The sequence below is a fragment of the Neovison vison genome, chromosome 1, assembly GCF_020171115.1.
Source record: "Neovison vison isolate M4711 chromosome 1, ASM_NN_V1, whole genome shotgun sequence".
Taxonomy (NCBI): Eukaryota; Metazoa; Chordata; class Mammalia; order Carnivora; family Mustelidae; genus Neogale; species Neogale vison.
This window is the reverse complement of record NC_058091.1, coordinates 289,765,321-289,787,399: the sequence shown is the minus strand read 5'-3', so window position 1 is coordinate 289,787,399 and position 22,079 is coordinate 289,765,321. Positions and strand designations below refer to the sequence as shown.

Below are 22,079 nucleotides of genomic sequence, written 5' to 3'. Positions count from 1 at the left end.
CACCGAGGCCCCGCCTCCCTCCCGCGCAGCTTTTCCCGGAACCGAGCCCTCCCCCCAGCCCATGAGAAGCCGCGGCCTCCGGCACCGCCCCCTCCGCGCGCCCGCGTGCCGCAGCCCGCGCCGCCTGTCGCCGCCGCGCGCTTCCGCCACCCCGCGCCGCTGCCGCCGCCGCCGCGCTCGCTGGCTGGCCGGGTGTGGGCGCCGGACTCCCGCTGCCGAAGAGGACCAGCAGCGCCGCCGCCACCCCTTCGGCCCGGGCCCGGGCCCCGGCCCCGCCCCGGGCCCCGGCCCCAGCCCCTTGCCCGGCCGGGCGATGAAGTGTCACTACGAAGCGCTGGGGGTGCGGCGCGACGCCAGCGAGGAGGAGCTCAAGAAGGCCTATCGGAAGCTGGCCCTGAAATGGCACCCGGGTAACTACTCCGCAACCGTCGCAGCCCTTGCAAAAGCCGGGCCCCCGCCACCCTTCGCCCCCCTCTTCCCGGAATAACTCCGGGACCCTGGCCAGTCTCAACCCGCCCGCCCTGTGACTCGCCTCGCTCTGGGAACCCCGTTCGGGTCCCCGGCCAGGTGCCTCTGCGCAGTGCTCTTCCCGCCGGGCGTCCTTCCCGCCCGCATCGCTCATCCCAGGCTTCCCTAGAGCCCCGGGCAGCCCGTCCCTTCCCAGACGTTCCCCCGGCCCACCCACCAACCCCGGCGCTACCCGCAGTGGCACTTGCTGGGGAGGACACATTCTAGCGACTTCAGCGGCTCCTCCCACCCCTAAGCAGACAGGAGCCGGAGCCGGAGCCGGAGACCTGAGCTCTCGAGTTTGGCCCTTGCTTGAGTTTCTGCCGCTCAGTTACCCTTAACTTCATCACGGAATCCCAGCTACCCAAGTGTAATTTATGGCCCTTTATTGAAATTAAGGCAAAGAAGCTGGTAAACTGTCTTATATAGCTGTGCTCCCCGCCCTTTCCCAGTAAGCTGTTGAAATACGGACCCTGTACTCCACTTCAGATGTTTTGCAGATGGAGAGTTTTAATTAGGTGTCTTCCCTAGCGAAGTTCGTATGTATACTTAGAAGTATGCTTCCTTTGGATGTTTGATTTGGTCGTAGTTCAGGCCTGTGTGACTTCTATGAAGTAATCTGATCTTTCAGACTGGGAAACTAAGGCTGTAGTTGAATATCAGCTTTTTGAGTTTATAAGAGGTTTACATATTAGCACTAATCAATAAGGGTGTTTCTAGAATCTCCAGTATATGCAAGTCACCATAGTAAGATTCTGAAATGCTAAGATATCCCTTGGAAAACATGCTGTAAACCATGGAAAGTTAAACACAAGCGCAAACAAAATAGCACAATATACATAATTGGTAGTTGGATTCACAGAACAAGTAATAAATGCCCCAGGAAGCCAGGGGAGGGAGTTCTCACTATGTCATGAGAAGCAGTGAGGTTTCTCTTTGGCAGAAGATCCTAGCTTTTTAGCTGGATCTTAGGGAAATGGAATTGGGAAAAGTGAGCTGAAGAGTAGACGGAAGAGCATCATGGTGGACAAAAGGTGGTCCAGGGGACGGTTTGACTGACGGCAGTATTTATTGGAAATCTGAAAATATGGTTTGAGAGAAGAGCTGAAGGAAGGGCCTACAACCCAAAGTCAAAAGGTAATGTCTGTAGTTGGTGGAACAAGAAATAAAGGTATGGGTTTGTTACTTAAAATGGTAACGATTACCAACAGAGGAACTAAACAAATATATATATTGGAAAGGAAGAAGTAAGGTAAACATTCATCAGAAATTGAGTTATGAATTAGAACAAAGTTAGGAATTCCTTGACTCTTCTGGCTGGAAAAGTGTGAGGAAGAGGATTAATGCTTGTGACCAAATGCATATATAATTTTGATGATAATATTAATATGTATTTGAGTGTAGTTTTAAGATTAGATCATAAAGGGTCTTGACTGTTAGGCTAAGGACTGTGAAATTTGTTTTTCCAATAAGAGAGGGTTGAAGCTGGTTTTATTAAGATGTCTCGAGGCAGTACTGGGAGGGTGTCTGAGTGCATTGAAGAGGGACGGGGACAGAAGTCAGGTAGCGTCTACTATGGCAAGGAAGGGCTCACACCAGGTTGGGGGTTAGTGAGAGGGAAGGGCAAGGCCTGGTAGAAGAGATGCTATGAAGGAGAAATGATCAGATTTGGTGATTAACTGGAAATGAGTGCAGAGAAGGAAGAAAGAAGTAGGCAAAAGTTACTAAAACATCAGTTAACTATTTTGAAACCAAACCAGTTAGAAACGAAGTGTTTTCTCTGAATGTCATCATAATCATAGCATCCTAAATATCTTTTGTTTGAACATGCCTATACATTTAAAGGATACATACTTTCCAGGTAACACATGATTTTGATATATTTTGCTGTGCTGACTTGTTAATTTAAGTCTGTCAGTCAGCAAATGTTCAATTCAATCTCTGTGTAAGGTCCTGTGTTAGGTGTTTCTGAGGTTAACATTTGGGCTTTGCTTCAAAGAATAATTTGTACTTCAAGAAGAAAGGCTGTTCATTTTTCATTGTTAAAGGTATTTCTTTGTGTTTTTTTTTGTTTTGTTTTTAATTGAGCAACTGAAAATAGTTTCAGTAGGGTCAATGCTACTTCCTAGTGAGATCACTCCTCTTGAGGGGAAGGCTTTTATTTGATGACTGCTGCGAGCACTTTACTGTGTGAATGAGGCAGGAATGGTCCTTGCTCTGCAGGCAGGTAGAGTCCTCAGGGAGTCCCAGGGAAACAGGCAGTTTCAGTCTGGCGAGAGAAGGGTGGTCTGAAGGCAAGTACAGGGTGGTCTGAAGGCTTATGAGCATACGTGCCTGATCTGGACTGGGTTTCTGTGTGGTGGGACAGATGTGTATCCCTGAAGAAGTGACCTCTAAGGTGAGACTGAAAGCCAGAAAGCAGGGAATACAGGGGGAGGAAGGCCAGACCAAGCATGGCAGAGTACAGGAAGGGCAAAGAGGGGGGTATAGCCAGGTAAGCAGCAGCCAGGTCTTAGAGGTTGGGGTCAACTGGACGAGGTAGATTTATTTTAACCTAAGGGCAGTGGGAAGCAGGGGAAAAGGTAGGTCTGTGTTTGTCAGGTATGGAGAGAGCAGATTAGAGCAGGCAGATTGGGAGGAGGGCGACCGGGAGGTCAGAGTACATTGAAGTTACCCATGGTGACCATAGGACCCGGGAATGGAAGCTCTGAGCCAAGGGCTGGAATTCTCAGTAAGTTAAGGGGGAGTGGTTGAGTGATATGTGGACAGTGAGAAGGGGAAGAAGGTGGGGTTGGCCAGTGGTTTGAATCTGGATGGAATGCTAGTGTGCCCTTGGGGATGAGGAAAGGACCAGCAGCCCGGAGGATGCCGACTCCAGCACCAACCCTGCCACATGAGGCTGTGACTGAAGGAGCCCAAGAAGGAAGTCCTGCAGGGAAGCGCTGTTCTCTGCGAGCCTGGTTTCAGTCAAGGCAGGACTTAAAAGGCTCAGTCCATGGAATTTTCCAGAAGGTGGTGTAAAAAAGTTTGGGAGGGAGTAGAAGAGTGTGTGAGTGAATGGAGAGAAAAGCACAGAGAGCAGTGTGAGAATGCCTCTTAAACTTTGATGACTGGCTTTGCAGTGCCTGCAGCCTTTGGGTGTGGCTGATAATAAATGTGGGCTTTTTCTTTATTATTGCTTTTTGACTTACTGCATTTACGTGCTTAGATCTCAGTTTAACATTATAGTCAGCCAGTTCAGGTATATTTAAGTGAAATAAGCCATATGACAGACTGAAAAAAATTAAGAAAGACGTGTTAGTAAGAGGCGAGATCTTATTTTCAGCTGGTACATTGATGGACTTTCTGTGTTTCAAAGCTTGAGCTTTCTCCAAACCTCTTTGGGGGAGGAAGGAAGGGTGTGGGAAGAAACAGGACAACGAAGTACAGAACTGATTAAAAGGTGAAGAAGAACCACCCACATACCTCCCCCAGTCACCTTTTTTGTTTTATGTGGGAAGATTTATTTGCTGGCGTTTTCTGCCATTCTGCTTTAATTGGGACTGTGCTGTTTTGTTTATGACAGGAAGTTTATGAATGGCTTGATGAAGATGTAGAAATCATGAGTATTTTTGAATCGTGAAAGATACAGAAATCGTGATTCACACCTTGAAGGCATAGCTGGCTGTGTTCAGAGCTGCATGTGACAGGAAGGTGGGGACAGTAACTAAAGTGAATCGTTGTGTTTTTCATACCTAGCAAGAAATCCAGGGGACTCCTGTCCTGGTAGCTCCAACTCTTGACCAAGCCCTCAAAGCCTTGCTCCATTGTCCTGATCCCGAGGCTTGAGTGCTTGCACCTAGTGTAAGCGATTAAGCCTCAGAGTGAAAAGCTTCTTGCTGTCCCATGTTGTGGTGCAGAGACAGGCAGGTGAGCCGCCATGAAGCAGTTCTCCCCAGCACCTCTCAGGTGGGCCCTCACTTACTGTCCAGGGTGGCCTTTGGCCGGGGAGGGGGAGGGAGACTGTGAATGGTTGGCTTCTTGATTATTGGTGCCTGTCTTTGTTGAAGACCTCTTGAAGTAGAGGATTACGACGTGCCATGAGAAATGGGAATATTTAGTCCCGGGAGGAGGAGGACTCAGAGATAACCATCGGCCGTCTTCAGAGGGGCTGCACTGTGGAAGGGGATTTAGACCGGCAGATCGCTTGCCACTTACAGCTAGGCTGCGGGGGTGGACGGTTTTTTCCTTTCAAGTTAGAGTTACCGTGATTCTAAAATAATATCCAAAGCTTTTTCTGTGAAAGCATCTCAGCAAAGAAGGGCTATGGCCAGTGGCTGCACTTGAGAAAGCATTGTCCGTGATAGTGGTTGAACAGAAAACTCCCTGAAGGACTGGACATCCCGGATGATGGTACCTAGAAAGAGGCGGCAGGATGCCCTCGAGGGTCTTGTGCTAAGGCTGCAAAGTTATTCCTAGGAAGTATGTTTCTGGCCTATTTTTCCTCTGGCCTCTTAGAGGGCAAATATTGAGTTGTAGCTTATAGAATTTTGGTATGCTCCAGAGTGGTCCGAAAATATTTTACTTTCTGAGTATATTAGTTATCTATTGCTATGTAACAAATTACCAAACACTTTGGACTGAAAACAATAAACACAGCAGACATCCATTATACGGACTCAGTTTCTGAGGACAGAGTGTGGGGATGGCTTAGCTGGGTGGTTTTGGCTCAGGGTCTCTCGTGAGGTGGTGTCCTCATTGGGAAAACCCGCTTTTCAGTCTCCCTCCCATCGTATCAGGCCTGTTTCCTTGCTGGCTGTGGGCCAGAGGCCTCCGTTCTCCACGTGGGCCACCCGAGTGTCTTCTTGCAGTGGCAGCTGGCTACTCCCAGAGCGATCCGAGAGAGCGAGAGCCCGAGGTGGAAACTGCAGCCTTCTATAAACTAATCTCAGAAGTAACTTAGCGTGCCATCACCATTTTTGCTGCCTTGCTGTTGGCCACACAGACCAACCCTGGTGACCTGTGAGGGGGCGCCACAGGGTGTGACTGCCAGCAGGTGGGGAGCCTTGGAGGCCATCTTAGAAGCTGCCCGATGCTCTCTGAATTCATAGTTAAGAGAAAAGTAATTAGTATATATTTTTAAAGCTTTACAAGATTGTGGGGTGTGTGTTGATAAGAAAGAAAAAACATAAAGACTGTACTAAATAATAACATTCCTTCCATGACTGATTTTACATATATATTTTGCTTTTTCAAAAAATAAAATGTGTGCTACTCAGGGTTTTTCGTTTGTGGATACCTAGATTGAGTGCTCAGTGACGCACCAAGGCTCAGGGGAAAGCATACAGTTTCTTCTCAAGTAGATACTTCTCGCATATCCTTATTATCAACTCTCACTAGGACCGCTTTGCTTTTTCCTGATTGTTTTTCTTTGTTTTGCGAACTCCTCATCTATTTACAGCATTTGTGACGGAAGAGGTCCCTTTTAGATTCTGTCCTCTACTTGTTTGATGACTGACTATCTGGAACTTTATTTTAACAGATAAAAATCTGGATAATGCCGCAGAAGCAGCTGAACAATTTAAATTAATCCAAGCAGCGTATGATGTGTTGAGTGACCCTCAGGAACGAGCATGGTGAGCATCGCGCCGTCCCTCCTACCGTGGTGTATTTTGTCGGGAAGAATTATCAATAGAAAATTTTAAAAAGTGGATATTTGTCAAATGTTTCAGTGTGTTCTGAGGCATCTGTCCCCTACTCATTATAGAAACTGCAGTATTACAGTTGGAAGGAAGCTTAGAGGTGAATACTCCAATTATTTCATTTTGGAGGAGGTAGAATAAAGCTTGGCAATATTAGATAGATTGAACCTTGACCCTTGGGAAGTAACTTCTTATTAAACGGGATCTCTTTGGTGTATGACAAGTTTACTGGTGTTAGGAATGCTGACGTACCCTTAAAACAGTGTTTCAGAGCTAGAATTGCAGGATTTACCCAAGAACTACTTTATATGAAGAAATGGAGTTAAGCTTCTATGTCTATGACAGATACTTTTAGGTATGATAACCTGATAATTTAGTAGCATTTTCAGACAAAAAATTCTTTTTTTAAAAAAGATTTTATTTATTAGAGAGAGAGAGCATGAGCAGGGGAAGGGGCAAAGCAAGAAGCCAAGTCCCTGCTGAGCAGAGAGCCCGATGAGGGGCTTGATTCTGGGACCCTGGTATCATGACCTGAGCCAAGGGCAGATGCTTAAAGGACTAAGCCACCCAGTCACCCCCAGACAAAAATTTCTATGTTTAAATTTAAGTTCTCAGATTTTTTTTGAAGATTTTATTTATTTATTTGAGTAAGAGAGATCACAGGTAGGCAGAAAAGCAGGCGGGGGTGGGGGAAGCAGGCTCCCCGCTGAGCAGAGAGCCCAATGCGGGGCTTGATCCCAGGACCCACTGAGCCACCTGGGCACTCCGAGTTTTCAGATTCTTGATGAACTTTTTGCTACCAAGGAGTAAGTTTTGAGCCCCGACATGTCTGTGCAAGAGCCTGCTGTTACAAAGAGCAGGTAGGTATGCAGGGCTGCTGCCCGAGTCTTGTGTGTGTCAAACAGTGTAAAACACGGCAGGCTCTCAAGCGAGAAAGGCTGTAAGAAAAAAAAAAATTCTTTAAAAATTGTCCTTTAGGTGAAAATCAGAGAGAGAATCCCACATTTTTCTCCTCCTGAAAAATTTGGATATCTGGACTTAGGAATGCTTTTGCTTTCCTTTAGGAACTTTGAAATTCTTTCCTGCCTCCCTTGGCTCTGTGCCCTTCTCCAGATCTCAAGTGGCCTTCTAGTTCGAAGGGCTCTCTTGTCCTTTTGTGTAAAGGCCCTGCTGTTCACTCTCATGTTGCCTGCAGGGCAGACTGCACAGTTACTAGGAGTATGGTCCTTCTGGTGCAGGAGGCCTGGTTTGGAATTCTAGCTCTGCTGCTTACCGGGTTTGTGATTATGGATAAATTATTTAGTATCACTGAGAGTCAGTTTCCCATTACATCTTTGGGGTAAGAACTGACATTACAGAGTTATTACAGGGAGTAATTGTGTGTATATGAAACTTGTAGATTGTTTATATAAACCTAGGAAGACCAGTTTTGGTCTTTGTTGGTAAATCTGATCACAAATATATAATCTTAGTCTGTGGAGTAGATTATGTCCCATGCTGACCAATTTAGTAGTATTTCTTACCTGTAAAAATGCAGCTACCTTTCTGGAGGAATCATGGAAATTCCCTGGCTTGTTAAGTTCACTGTTCATGTGGGCGAGTAGTGTACAGTGCCTGCCTCGTCCTTGAAGTTGTAGTCGTAGTTTTAATCAGCTCTGTGAAGGATTATCAAGTCTTTTCAGGTTGATATTTAAAAAAAATTTGAGTGTAGGTTGGACATATTAAAATGGCTAATAATATTTCGGCTGTTTCAGATTCAAGAGTCCTTCTGAATTCTCATTTATTCAGCGATCACTAATGACGCTAATTTGTTTGTTTAGGTATGATAATCATAGAGAGGCTCTCCTTAAAGGTGGGCTTGATGGGGAATATCAGGACGACAGCTTAGATTTGCTTCACTACTTCACTGTGACCTGTTACTCTGGTTATGGAGATGATGAAAAGGTAAATGAACTCACTCTCAATTTCCTGTCAAGCACGAGACTTTCAAACACAAAGAGAAATCATGTTATTATTGGTGAAAGCAATGTTCGAAAACTGAAAAAATACTGCCTTTGTATTTAAACTGTTGGCATAAGAAAACTGCAGTTTTCAGAAACCTGCATGTTCTGTCATGACAGAGCTTGGGCCTGTAATTCTTTAACATTAAAGTTTTTCATGTACGTTTTAAAATTGTATTCTGTGATCAGAGTATAAAAGTATTAAGAATTTGTTTTCCTGCTGCTGTTTTTTAGGGCTTTTATACAGTTTATCGTAACGTTTTTGAGATGATTGCGAAGGAGGAGCTAGAATCTGTGTTAGAAGAGGAGATGGAGGATTTCCCCACTTTTGGAGACTCCCAGAGCGACTATGATACGGTAAAAGAAAATTGCATTGCCATTTTATAATTAGCATTTACCAGTGTGTTTTCTCCCCATTTTTTAATTTGAGAAGAGTGGACCCTGGTTCTTGGCCCCACACTGTAACTAACTCTGCCCGTCTCCCTTCCTGGAGGGGCTTGTGGCGCCCTCGGAGTGTCCTCCTTTACTTTTCCTGTTTATTGAGCAGGTCCCATCCCATTCAGCACCCCACTCAGTTTGTTCTTGAGGGCAATTTATTCTGTAAAGCCCTGAAGGACTGTCTTCCATTGACTAGTAGTGATGTGATGTGTGTGAAAGAAGAGATGTGTTGCGTCACTGATAATTTGCTGCCTTGCTGGAGAAGAAGAATCTTAAACCTCAGCATGTTACTGGTTTTCTTGGTCTCTAGGTCGTCCATCCTTTCTATGCCTATTGGCAGAGTTTCTGCACTCAGAAGAACTTTGCATGGAAGGAAGAATATGATACGCGACAAGCTTCAAACCGCTGGGAGAAACGAGCCATGGAAAAAGAAAACAAAAAGATTCGCGACAAAGCGAGGAAGGAGAAGAACGAGCTGGTGCGCCAGCTGGTCGCGTTCATCCGCAAGAGAGACAGGAGAGTGCAGGCGCACCGGAAGCTCGTGGAGGAGCAGAACGCCGAGAAGGCCAGGAAGGCGGAGGAGATGAGGCGGCAGCAGAAGCTGAAGCAGGCCAAGTACGGGAGGCGCGGCCGGGCCCCTGGCTCTGAAGAGGTGTGGGCCCTGGGACCGGGCCTGACAGGGGGGCACCCCCCCGTGTCCTGGCTTCATCAGCCACCCTTGCACTGCATGTTTGCCTTCAGAGGCCCTCAATACTTGAGATCCTTTCCAGACTCTTCTGAGACATAATAATAATGACCGCCCATTGATGTCCTCCTCTGGACGAGGCCCTGTTCCAAGCACTTTTGTCCTAGCAGTGCTGTGAAGTAAGTTCTGGCTTTTTCCCTCGTCCTTTTGAGGAAGCCAGGCAGGCAGGCCCGAGATCCCAGAGCTGGGAAGTGGCAGAGGTGGGCTTCGGCCCGAGACGCTGTGCAGTGTGCCCACTGTGCCTCACCTCACGGTCCCTCCTCTTTGATGGCACGCTCCAGGGCTTTGGTTCATTTTTATGCCTTTAAAGCTTTGTCACTCAGAGTTAGTATAAAAGCATTGTGTCCAGAGCACTGTAGCATTCTTTTAAAGATGATTCACTTCTTCTAAATTCTACTTACCCCACCCTTCATTTTTGGAAAATTAGCACTCTACTTGCCACTTAGGACTTAAAAACGCCTCAAGACTTTTTACTAACTTGCTAGGAGGTCTAAGTTTCAAAACCTAGGTGTCTACTAGGGGGGTTAAAACCACCCACATAACAGATAAGCCGCTCACCCCCACTTGAACTCAGCACTAACAGTGCAGGGGGAGCAGCTCTCCAGGGCATGGGCTGGAGGCCTGCGGGGTAAGCCAGACCAGCGTCAGTGGGGCTGTGCTGTGTGTCTAGACTGGCCGAGCAGTACAAAGAACAGAGCTGGATGACTGTAGCCGACCTGGAGAAGGAGCTCAAGGAGATGGAGGCGCGCTACGAGAAGGAGTTTGGAGATGGATCAGATGAAGATGAGATGGAGGAATCTGAGCTCAAAGATGGGCACGATGGTAACTACCTTCATTGGGAAACTTGAGAAAGGGAATGCTGTGCTCCGATGTCATGCACTCAGGATGCTTGCAGGTGGCAGGCAGGGGTGGCGCGGGGGGGGCAGGGACGTGGCTGCATCCTGGGGACTCCTGTGCTCCCTCGCTCCCTCCACTGCTGCCAGAACCGTGTTGCCAGGGTGTTCCTGTCTGTTTGCCTTCTAAGCAGAGCTGGAAATCTGGATTTTTATGGGACGTCTTCTGGTTTTGAAATGTGGCAGACAGTTAAAATGAAAATATTGTATAGGCCAAGCAAAGGTAGTCCATTGATGTTGATTAAACCCTAGATGATCAGAATAAGAAATAAGAGTTTCTTTGATTAATAACCTCTTTTCTGAGCGTGCTTTAAAGAGTCTGGGCTTCTGGCTGCATAAATAAGTTGGCCGGTGGGTATATTGACTGCTGGTTACTTAAAAACCTGTGATGAAGCCCGGGAGATCAAGTTTTTATAGGTTTTCCAGAAAAGCCGATATTGTACAGGAGTCTGTGTGGTGTATATAAATTCTTCCTCTCATTTCTGAGAGTTTCCTCCCACTGTGCTGGGAAGTGTCCTTTCTGTGCATCTCTTGTGAGAGCACAAGGCCTGTGACTACCTGAACACGCGAGGAGTAGGCATCATGGAGAATAACCTGACCTTCCGCGTAGTCTCTAGCTGTTGCGTGAGGAATAATGTGGAAGGATCAGTTCACCTTATCTATAAATGTGTGGTTGTAGACTAGTTGGCGAATGATAGAATGGTGGACTTTTATTTACTCAAAATGATTATGGAATGAAATTTTTCAAGTAGTATGTGTGAAAGTCTTGAAAATTATAATGCATTCTGGAAACGTGAGGTGACATAATTAGAGTTTTATGTAAAATTTATGAAGTGCTTTCACATTCAAGAAGGAGCTTGCTTTCCCCTCACACAATACCCCGTAAATTTATATTTTGCTCATAGAATGAATTTCCTTTTACTGAAGAGGAAAATATGACTCTGAGAAGCTTTGGCATGTAGACCTGCCATATGACCATTTTTAGATCCAGATTTTAACTTCAAAGCTAACATTCTTTATTAACTATTTGATGAATTGTTTATATATAATGAAAGGGTACAGGTAATTGCATACTAATACCATTTATTAAACATTAATACTAGGTAGAATGAGTTTTGAATATTTGTAATTTCAGTGAGAAAGTGTCTTTCGAAATTATGTTAATATCACTTACAAAAAACCAAAATGTAGACTGTAGAAGAGATACCTTGGGATCCTTAGTGATCTCATTGCATGATCCCTTTTATTGATCTCTGTGGCAGTCAGTTTACTTGTTTATTTCTTAAGAAGACAGATGGGATTTTACAAGGACTTTCAGTTCAGCATTTTAGTTGCTTAGATTTGGTGGACTATATTGATAGTAATTATTTCACTGTAACAAAGTCCCAAGCTTATTAAGAAAACAAGGGTGTAAAGACATGTTGAAGTTTATATATAACGGGCTCTTTTATGACCACCCTGTCAAATACTGATGGAGTGTTTCAGGCTACGTTTATTTAAGCATTTAAGAGTAGATTACTGTTACAAATATGTTTGCATCGAATCTTGCTCAAGGGGTCAACTGAAAAATCGGTTGAAAAAACTGCTTTGTGGTAGAACTCTGAAAGTGGCATCTGAAAGTGGCATCATTCGCTCACACTGAGAACTTGGAGAGACTTTGAGTCTTCTCAGTAGACTTAGGAGAAGAACTGGAAAGATAAAGTGGTGATTTGGAAGCCTACCTTTATAATTCAGGACTACTTTTGAAAGGTCAGCTCAAACCCTGGTAACCTTATTTGGTTTTTGTAAGGAAATACAGTTTCTACGTTGAGTGCGAAATTCGTTTGTTACTAAAGACATGTGATTTGCTAACACATTTCAGATTTGGGTTCTTATTGTCGGGTTTTTACTGTTGGCTTCCTTCTCGTAGGCAAAGACAGTGATGAAGCTGAGGATGCTGAGCTGTACGACGGCCTTTACTGCCCAGCGTGTGACAAATCTTTCAAGACAGAAAAGGCGTAAGTTTAAGATCTTTGAACTCCCCTTTTCTTCGGAGGTGAACCAGAACACTGCAAGTCCTAAAAGGAAAGTGCTCATAGCAGGGGTCACCAGCCTCCTCTGTGTTCTCTTGGGGGTTTTCTTTCCCCGAGAGGAGGACGTAGGATTTGTGCCAGTGGTTAAGCGCACGGCACTGATTCTCGTGCGCGCTGGCAGTCCTCCGTGAGAGCTGCTTCTTAAAACATGGACGTGTCTTCACGTCACTGCTTGTTGCGATGAAGGCACAGTCACAGACGAGGAGGCTAGACCAAAGCGAGTCTCTGTTGTTGATGGCAGAGTCCCTTCCAGCTGTCACTCTCCCGTGCAGGCCAGTGTCCCGTTGCAGCCTAGGAACTTGAAATGTGTCCTGCCTGAATTACATTTGCTGAAGCAGAGGGACTTTGCCTTTTGGAAACGAGGAAGAGAGAACTATTTAAGTATTTACGAAGAGAGGAGAAAGAACAGGACAGCAACAAAAGTAGACCCAGCAAGGGACAAAGAAACACAACACATGCAGGGAAGGAGAGGGGAGACTGGAGCGTGCGAGCTGGGGTGTGGGAGGCGCGAAAGGCCTTGGTGTGGAGCCCCGCGGGGAAAAACTGTTGAGTAGTAAGAGAAGTGGCAAGGGCAGAAGAGTTAGAAACGGGAAAACAAAAGCAACAGTGAAGGAGATTTAAAATTGATTTTTTTATTTAAAAATAATGTCAGACTTACAGTGAAGTTTCAAGGATAGAATAAAGCACCCGATTCACCTGTGGCTGATGTTTTGCCCTATTTGTGTTCACCCCTTCTCCCTCCCCCCACCTCCCCTGCGCCACACAGTTTTTCTCGGAATAATCTGAGAGTAGATCACATACCTAATGCTTGTCTACGTCTTCATTACTTCTGTATATAGTCCTAAAGAAGAAAGCCGTTCTGTTAGATGATCGCAGGACAGGTGTCAGCTTCAGGAGGCTTATAACCAGGCTGTGGTCCTTTCTTCTCCTTCACCACCTGTATTCCGCTTCTGTCTCGATGTCCTGTCCAGTGTCTCCTCCACTCCGGTCAGGATCCGGTCTAGGATCAGAGGTTGTGTTCATTTATTTGGTCTTGTTCAATCTGGATCAGTTTCCTTGTCTGTGCCGTTGTTACTCCAGAGTACAGGCCCTTCAGAACGTCTTTTTTTCCTGGAGTACTTACCATCTTGAGTGTCGGTCTCCTCATGACTGGATTCTGTGTCTGGCTGGCTGCCGTGTCAGCATGCGGTGCTGCTCTTGGGCCTTCAGTTCTGGAAGCATACTACGTCTGTCTGCCCTTCCTTGGTGGTGAGAGTTTTGATCACCCAGCCAGGACGTCTTCTCATTTTTCCACTGTAGAGTTAGTATTTTTTTCCATTGCATCAGATTTTACTTTATAGTCCATTTAATCTGTGGGGAGACACTTTCAAGTTAGACAAGTGCCTTGCTCCTCATCAGTGTCCTAGATTTGGCATTCATTGATGATTTCAGCTTATCCCACTTGTCACGTAATGGTTCCAAAGCAGGGCTTTTCTGGAACCAGTGCTCCTTCTCCGTTATTAGTCCTCAGTAGGCCTTCTTCCATCAATAAGAGCCCTGCCTCTCCTCTGTCTAGCTATTACAAGTATGAATTTGTGAAGTTTTTCAGTGTTCTGTGATGTCTTATTGTACTTTTCATGTTCAAACTTTTCCAGATACAATTAGTGAGAGTTCTTTTAAGGTGGCTCCTATGTCCTTTTGACAAGTCCCAGTCATTTTTTTGAGCACTTATTTTCTGGCACACCATGTTCCTGTTTCTCTAAGAAACCATGGTATGAAGGAGAATTTTAGTGGGTGGGAAAAGTAGCAACTGAAGCTAGAAAACCCAAGTCTGAACAGATGAGTTAAGGTTGATAGTACAGATATAAGTTTCCTACTTTCTTGTTCATCCACTGACTCTGGTACTTCTGTCTTGTCAACCCTATTTTGTGGACTGTTACTTCATGGCCCACAGATGCCCTGAAAGAGGCATGGCTCGGAGAGTTTTAGGCAGCGGGGTGTAGATGTGTCTGAACTCACATTTAGGATGGTGGGAGTGAGAAGGGAGAGCCCTCTTAAGAAGGCGAAAGACAGTTATTGAAAAAAGCAAAAGGGGGCAAGCTACTCTGGTACCTGAGGCCCTCACGTCATAAACCAAAGTGGTCTTCTCTTCAAGTTGGAATCCTGTCTTATAAATTCTCGGGATCTTCCAGAGCCCACAGTGCAGCCTGGAACATGTATGCGTTAGGCTAATACTCAGTGATTAAGAGGAAACAGTGGAGAAGACTTGAACTTTAAGATAATAGAGAATTTGACCAAAAAGAAGAAAGAAAGAAAGATTGGAAGCATATATGTAGATAGAAGGACGGAGGGAAGGGAGGGTGCTGGGATGGAGGGAAGAAGAGCTCAGGCATGGGCTGACTGTGTGCTCCTGCCTGAGAGGTCCTGACAGGGTTCTTCGGCTTCTCTTTGCAGGATCCCCAACATTTGCTTCCTTATTGGGAAAAATAAATTTTACCATGGTTGCATTTATTCAGCCACGTAGTTGGGCACATGTGAGTCCTGTTGTGGTTACTAACGTCCGATTGTTTTTCCAGCATGAGGAATCATGAAAAATCAAAAAAGCATCGGGAAATGGTTGCCTTGTTAAAACAACAGCTGGAGGAGGAGGAAGAAAATTTTTCAGGACCTCAAACTGATGAAAATCCATTGAATGCCAATTCTGAGGAAGAAATCGAAGATGCACCAAAACAAAAGTACTTCTAACAATGCTTCTAGACTTACTTATCACATTAGAGATGAGATTGCACTTAAATGCTGTTTTATCTAAGAAGTTATTCTGTTATGCTAATATTTTCCACATTTTTTTCTATGTAAGGGAATTTACAATATTGAAACATGTAAAAACATGATGTTAAGTATAATTTTACAGAATATATTATGATTGTATTAAAAGCAGTTTTATACCAAGGGACTTGATATGCTAATTACCATCAATGGAACCACTGTTCTAATTTTCTAACAATAATGTGAATATTTTCTTTTTAAGACCTTATGCCATTAACTACTTTTAAAATTTTACTTCTCTCTGTATCAGTAGTGTTTTAGTATTTTTTTTTTTTTACTTAGTAAGTAGTCACAGTTAAATATTTGACATTTTTATTTATATTTATTCTTAGGCTTTCTAAAAAACAGAAGAAAAAGAAACAGAAACCAGCACAGGTATGTTAAAAAAGTTTTATTAACATTAAATATCAAACATAAAGTTGGACTGCTTTTGTTTTTTTAGTATAGTTCATATTAAAGAGAGGAATTTTCACTCCATATTTTATGTTGATTATAAAACACATTGAAGGAAGTTGAAAACAATTTCCTTTTTTCATCACTTTCCTCTATTAATATGTATGTGGCTAATTTAATTAATTACTGTTGTTGGTGTGTCTTCAAATATTGCAAGTGGAATGAATTCCCTGATACTAATTAACTGAGTGATCATATTAAAAATCTGGACACATATGATGACTGGGTCTTTAAATCTCTAAGACAAGAGTTAAAATCAGAAATATATGAAAATCTGAGGGTTGATTTTTGTACATCTAGGGTTTTTTTGCCAACAACATAAATGAAATTTTGCAAAAGGAACATTTGACTAGAAATGTGTAATGTTTATGATTCTTGAAAAAAATGTTTCTTAATATTACTCAGAAATGTAAGTAGTTTAAATACGTCACACTGGCATCTAAATCCAATCTCTCTTAAGAATATTTTTAAATTGGGGGGCGCCTGGGTGGCTCAGTGGGTTAAAGCCTCTGCCTTCAGCTCAGGTCATGATCCCAGGGTCCTGGGATCAAGGCCCACATTGGGCTCTCTGCTCCGCGGGGAGCCTGCTTTCTCCTCTCTCTCTCTGCCTACCTCTCTGCCTGCTTGTGATCTCTGTCTGTCAAATAAATGAATAAAATAAAGAATATTTTTAAATTGGGGCACCTGGGTGGCTCAGTGGATAAGCCTCTGCCTTCAGCTCAGGTCATGATCTCGGTCCTGGGATGGTACCCCACATTGGGCTCTCTGCTCAGCAGGGAGCCTGCTTCCCTCTCCCTCTCTCTCTTTCTCTCTGCCTACTTGTGATCTCTCTGTGAAATAAAATCTTTTTAAAAAAAGAATATTTTTAAATAAAAAGTTATTTTGTTGTTATAGATGCATAACAATCCTATAGATGTATAAACACACAGTGAGCTTCTCCGTTTTACTAAGGATATTTGGTGATTCTAAAGGAAGTGGAATTGATTTCTGCACTACTTTAATATAATCTAATTATATTAGCTTATATTAAGTATTAAATGATACAGGTCTTTTTGACAACTGAAAATATTTTTAAGAAAATTTAGTTAACACATTACTGATTTTTCATAAAACTTTAGATTTGGCTTATCTATTTAAATGGTTATATATTTGAAAGTAGTTTTTATCTGTCTCATGTTCCAAAAATGATACATGACACATGAATTTATCACTTAAAATTTGTGACTTGGAACTTTTGCTTCAATTATAAAACCACATAGCAAGTTCTGTGTTTCTTTATAAAATGACTCAAACATACTGTCTTCTACCCAAAGACTCAATAATCATTAGCTTAGAACATTTCCCTCTCATTTTTGTGTGCTGGAACCACTAGAATAAACACAAGATAAGAGAGATTTATACCTAACCCAAGCCTATCCTGAGTAAGAAGCATAGGTCTTATAGATTGCAGTAATAAATATATTTGTGTTTTCTTACCAATGAAAATGCTTCATTTACTACCCCATTTTTTCCCTCCAAAGCTATATTCCTTTTTTTTTTCCCAATTTATTTATTTTCAGAAAAACAGTATTCATTATTTTTTCACCACACCCAGTGCTCCATGCAAGCCGTGCCCTCTATAATACCCACCACCTGGTACCCCAACCTCCCACCCCCCCCCCGGCCACTTCAAACCCCTCAGACTGTTTTTCAGAGTCCATAGTCTCTCATGGTTCACCTCCCATAGTAATACCTCTTGTTGATGATTTCTGATTCTGTCAGGAGGAAAATCCCACTTCAGATCTAGTTTTATGTAGCACTTTTCCTGACGTTTCCTCAGTTCTTTTTAAAAGGAGGGTAGTGTGGAGATGTGAACTGAAGAGTAGCAGGCAGCAAACACAGAGAATCAGGAAACTTCAGACTGGGAGAGTTTTCTGTATGGGCAGGAAAAAAAAATTTTTGCATGACGTAATAAGATGGTAAAAGGAAACCCAGAAAACTGCAAATGAATGTAAACAGAGGACCCTGGCTGACAGAAAGGAGGAGTCCAAGTCACTTTTGAGGACAGTATTCTGAACACCCTCCATGAGAAACATTCCAAAGACAAAATTACTTGCAAAAAAAATAAATCTTGTGCTTAGTAGATATTTTGGTCTAATTGTAGCCTAAGTGTAGCCTGAATCTAATCATAAGGAGACAACCAGAGGAAGCCAAACTGTGGGACAGAATAGCCCGCAGATTGTCAAAATCATGAAAGACAAAAAGTAGGGCTGTGGGAGTTCTAGGACAAAGGAGATTCAATGGGCATGACCACGACACACAGCATGGGGTCCTTGATTTCTCAGGGTCCCCAAGGAGAGGTTGTTACTGGGTTGTGAATATGGATTATGGAGCCCACACATCAGCCTTAAATTCTTGAGTACAAAGGGCATTCTGGGGATGTAGGGGCAAGCGTCATGATATCTACCTGCCATTTATTTTTATCCTTCTGGGCTTGGGAGCGGGGTGTGTGTGCAGAGGGAGGAAGGGAAGGGAAAACAAATGTAGCAAAATGTTGCCCCCACCCAAACCAACAAAAATAAACACTCTTCACATAGTGAAGGTATGCCTTTTTCATAATGCTTATTTGCTTTGCCAAGCTTTGCCTTTTTCATAATGCTTATTTGCTCTTTTTTTTTTCCTAACTATAAAAGTAGTAGGTGCTCATTGCAGATCATTTGGAAAATATGGAGAACTATAAATATCACCCCTTATTCTGCCTATAGATACTACTTAGTATTGAATTAGATTGTAATCAGACATTATGTGTAATTTTCTTTTATATTTTAGCTAATAATTTGTAGGTACTGTTCTACAGAATTGAATCAGTGTCTTTGCAAACATGATTTTTAAGAGCTTCGTAATTCCCTTCATAATTCAACCATTCACTTATCGAACATATAGATTGTTTCCACTTTTTTCCTACTCTAATATTTCTGTAGTGAGCATTCGTGTTTTTAAATTATTATTTGCTTTTTCTTTTTACTTCCTGAAGATCTCCTCATCCAGAGCGTACCCAACATTATAATTGTTTAGTATAATTACTTGGTATCCAAAGAAGCTGGGGTTGTTACTGTAATTATTTTGTAATGCATACATGTTTTATTACTAGAAGTATGATGATAATTTCAATGAAAATGGAACTGGAGAAGAAGTAAAGGTTGAATCAGAAGATACCAACTTAAATCAAGACCGTGCCAAAGAATTAGACGGGAGTCCCCAAGAAAGTATCAGTGTCACTGAGACTGTCGAACTCTGTGATGATCCAAAAAGTGAAGCTAAGAAGTAAGTCAGGTTGATGGCGTTTTCTAATTACTGTTGGTGGGAAGAATATCTTTTCGGATCTCAAATAACATCTTTCCCATGGTTGATGAAGCAAAGCAGGTCTGTCGGTGACCTGTACATTTATCCAGACAGACGTCCCAACGTAATACAGACAAGGCATGTTGGGAAGAGGATGCCGGAGGAAGGTGCTAACAGACGTTTTAGCAGCATGGCCCAAATCAGAAAGTCATTTTGACCCAGTTTCTATCCTGTTGAGGTTCTTATTTTATCCTTGAGCAGTAACCCTCGAACAAAGAATCCAAGAACAATTCTCCTGATGAGGCCACGTCCCACTTGCCTGGAGCGTCTGGGACCATGTGTCCACGCTCAGGGCTGTCCTGTGTTGGGCCTGCGCTGCAGGTCACCAAGATCTGCATCCAGAGCCTGGAGCCTTCCTGCTGGCAGGGGCCTGGAATATGGTGCCCCATAGGGTCACAGTGGCTGGCCAGAGGAAGGTGTCTTTCAGCGGAGAGAGCATTCCTGGTCCTCTCCTTCCTGCCATGTCTTACTGTCTTGGTCTCTGGCCTCCTCTGCTCCTCTAGAGCAGAGAGTAATTTCTTATTCCTTGAGGGAAAATCTGAACAGTGAGTAGCCTCCCTGTCTAGGACCACAAGAAGGAGTTCAAACAACAAGAGTCAAGTGCATGTCTACGTTGCCAGCATTTAGCATCGGAGCAGGGGCGAAGGGGTAGGGCAGCGCCCTTAGGGGTTTGGGAGCTGAAGGAAACACCATGATGCAGCCTGGGGTAGGCCTGTAGCTTTGGGGAAGGAGGGCAAGGACATGTGCAATCCTGTAAGGTGTGGTAGCTTGTGTTTCAACAGTTTTAAGTAAATGCCGTAGCTTTTGTGTCACATTCAACATCTACTGTGGTCTTTAAAGTTGCTCAGGAAAGCTATTTATTTGAGATGTGAAAATTAATTAGATTGGCCATTAAAATTAATGAATTAGCCTTTCACTTGAGTCTTTTTGGGAGCAAAATAACAATTAAAAGGGATACATTATTACTGGATTGTAAGAACTCTATAATTTATTTTCCAGTGCTCCTAAACCCAAAGGGAAGAAAGCCAAAGACATGAAAAAATCTGTCAAAGTACCTGCTGAACCGCAGACAGTGGTAAGTCGAAACCATATTGACATTTTTCAGTGGACCTAGTTTCAGCAATACCATCTAAATTCTTAATTCTGATTCTAAAGCCATCTTTGGTGAGCCCTTGTGCACCTACGAAATAGGTGTGGATCTGTCAACAGTTTTTCTTGATGAATGTAGAATTTATATCTGTGCTGCTGTCCCTGTTGTTCTTTAAAGTAAAAAGGCACAGTGGGAATACCAGCTCCAACAGAACAGCTGCTGCTGTTTTCCGTTCCTTTGCAAACTGAAACGTCGCTCGGTGCATACCGTGGAGTGGCTCATCTTAACGTTGATGCTTTTGGTTGATGGGACTTAACTTCTCACTCTTTTGAGCCTGAGTGGCGGTAATTTTGTTAAAAAGATTTATTTTGAATTACTTGATACTAAATCTCAACATGAAAACCTAAATTATTGCTCTCAGGGAATAACATTTGCTCTTAACTGATATTTTTTTTTCCCCTCTTCAGAGTGATGTTCTTATCAGCTGTGCAACCTGCCACAGTGAATTTCCATCCCGGAATAAACTTTTTGACCATCTGAAAGCCACAGGTCATGCAAGAGCGCCTGCATCGTGTTCTTTAAACAGTGTAACGAGTAGTCGAAGCAAGAAAGAGAAACGTAAAAACAGATAGAAATCCTGCCAACGTTTTTTTCTTTTTGATTGTCTCTAGATTTTGAAACCAAAAACTGAACTGAAGTCATCTAAAGAGTTAAAATTTCGGTGATCTGCAATTTATTGCATTGTGGAAGATTACTTTTTATCTTGTAAAAACATTTTTTTGTTTAATATATATTTTTTAAACATTTCATTAGTGATTGAATTCTACTTTGCCATCTGGATTGACTTGAATGTTTCAAAACAGGTACATATTGTAAAGTGTGCGTTCTTGACTTCTGTTGGCTCACATGGACAGAAATGTACAGGGAGAATTAAATTATTTTAACACACACAAATGCTCCTTTGTGTTTTATTTTGGGGATTTCACATAGTATTTTTATATGATTCCGTGCTTTTTTATTCTTTTAACGTTTCATGATCTGTCAAAGACTCAGTTTTAAAATCATCGTAGTTTTTTTTCTTACCTGATACCATGACTCCAGCTCTGCTTTTAAAATTATTTCTAAATAACCTATTGTTGATGACTGTATTTTTTTTCCTCAAGGACAGGGGTTGGTAGAAACTAATTGAACATATATGGTTATGTTTCAAGACTCGTATCTCAAGGTATAACCATGGTGATTTGAGATTTTATAGGTATTTCTCAATAAGATGTATCTTTTGATGTTTTGCCCTGATTTAAATTGTGGAGGTGGAAGCAAATCACTGTGTGGCACTTCCTCCTTGGCACGGTGACGGCCGTGAAGCATGACGGAACTGGGGCGGGCGGTGCAGAATTTGTACTGACTCTTTAACAAAGGATATTCTTCTGCCTTGGGCTTTTTTCCTTCACTATTATCAGATGTTTTTACTTTTTTTTTTTTTTTCATCATTTAATGGAAAACAACTTTTTGAATAAAAGTTTTTTCATAGGGCTGGTATTTATGCCACCCATTCTGTAGCAAAGATGAATATTAACTCAAAAAACAGAACAGTTGAAAGTGAGTGTGGTCACGTATGTGGATCAATGATGAGTCAGTTTTTAGGGTGAGGCTGGATTAAATAGGCAATTCTTACACTTGGTCTTGAGAGCAACTTTGAACTCAGTGGCTTTAAATACATACGCTGTGTTTAGTGAAGCTCTCCCCTTACATCCTTGAACCTTCAAGTGACGGAATCTTCAGTTAGTTACGGGCTCTAATACTTGAGTCTCTTGGCAAAGACTTATCTGAACGCCTCATGGATAGTACTGAGCGTGGGGAGCACACTGTGTGATAGACTTGAAAATATGCATTTGTATTTTAATTTTTTCTTCATTTAGAAATATTAGTAGTATTTTAAAAAGATTTTATTTTTTGAGAGAGAGAGCACAAGTTGGGGGAGGGACAGTGGGAGAAGCAGGCTCCCCACGGAGCA

The 22,079-nt window shown here is 43.0% G+C and overlaps 1 protein-coding gene across 2 annotated transcripts; it reads left to right on the top strand.

The window, feature by feature from the left end:
- The first annotated feature begins 251 nt into the window (after positions 1 to 251).
- On the top strand, positions 252 to 21,015 carry DNAJC21 (DnaJ heat shock protein family (Hsp40) member C21). Of its 2 annotated transcripts, none has more exons than XM_044232878.1 (12): positions 252 to 410; positions 6,029 to 6,122; positions 8,009 to 8,132; positions 8,423 to 8,545; positions 8,937 to 9,241; positions 10,042 to 10,193; positions 12,174 to 12,261; positions 14,892 to 15,050; positions 15,474 to 15,516; positions 18,725 to 18,897; positions 19,975 to 20,050; positions 20,533 to 21,015. In XM_044232878.1, exons 1-12 carry the CDS (start codon positions 314 to 316, stop codon positions 20,695 to 20,697), a joined length of 1,599 nt encoding a protein of 532 aa, XP_044088813.1. In that variant the 5' UTR covers positions 252 to 313; the 3' UTR covers positions 20,698 to 21,015. The 2 variants fall into 2 exon arrangements, with proteins under 2 accessions (XP_044088813.1, XP_044088819.1); XM_044232884.1 differs by lacking the exon at positions 252 to 410 and adding an exon at positions 1,567 to 1,644.
- The last annotated feature ends 1,064 nt before the right edge of the window (positions 21,016 to 22,079 follow it).

Excerpts from the sequence above, each read along its gene's own strand:
- DNAJC21 (XM_044232878.1), top strand. The coding sequence starts at position 314 with ATGAAGTGTCACTACGAAGCGCTGGGGGTGCGGCGCGACGCCAGCGAG. Across the intron at positions 9,242-10,041 it reads CAGAAGCTGAAGCAGGCCAA|ACTGGCCGAGCAGTACAAAG; the intron begins GTACGGGAGGCG and ends CTGTGTGTCTAG. Across the intron at positions 15,051-15,473 it reads GAAGATGCACCAAAACAAAA|GCTTTCTAAAAAACAGAAGA; the intron begins GTACTTCTAACA and ends ATTTATTCTTAG.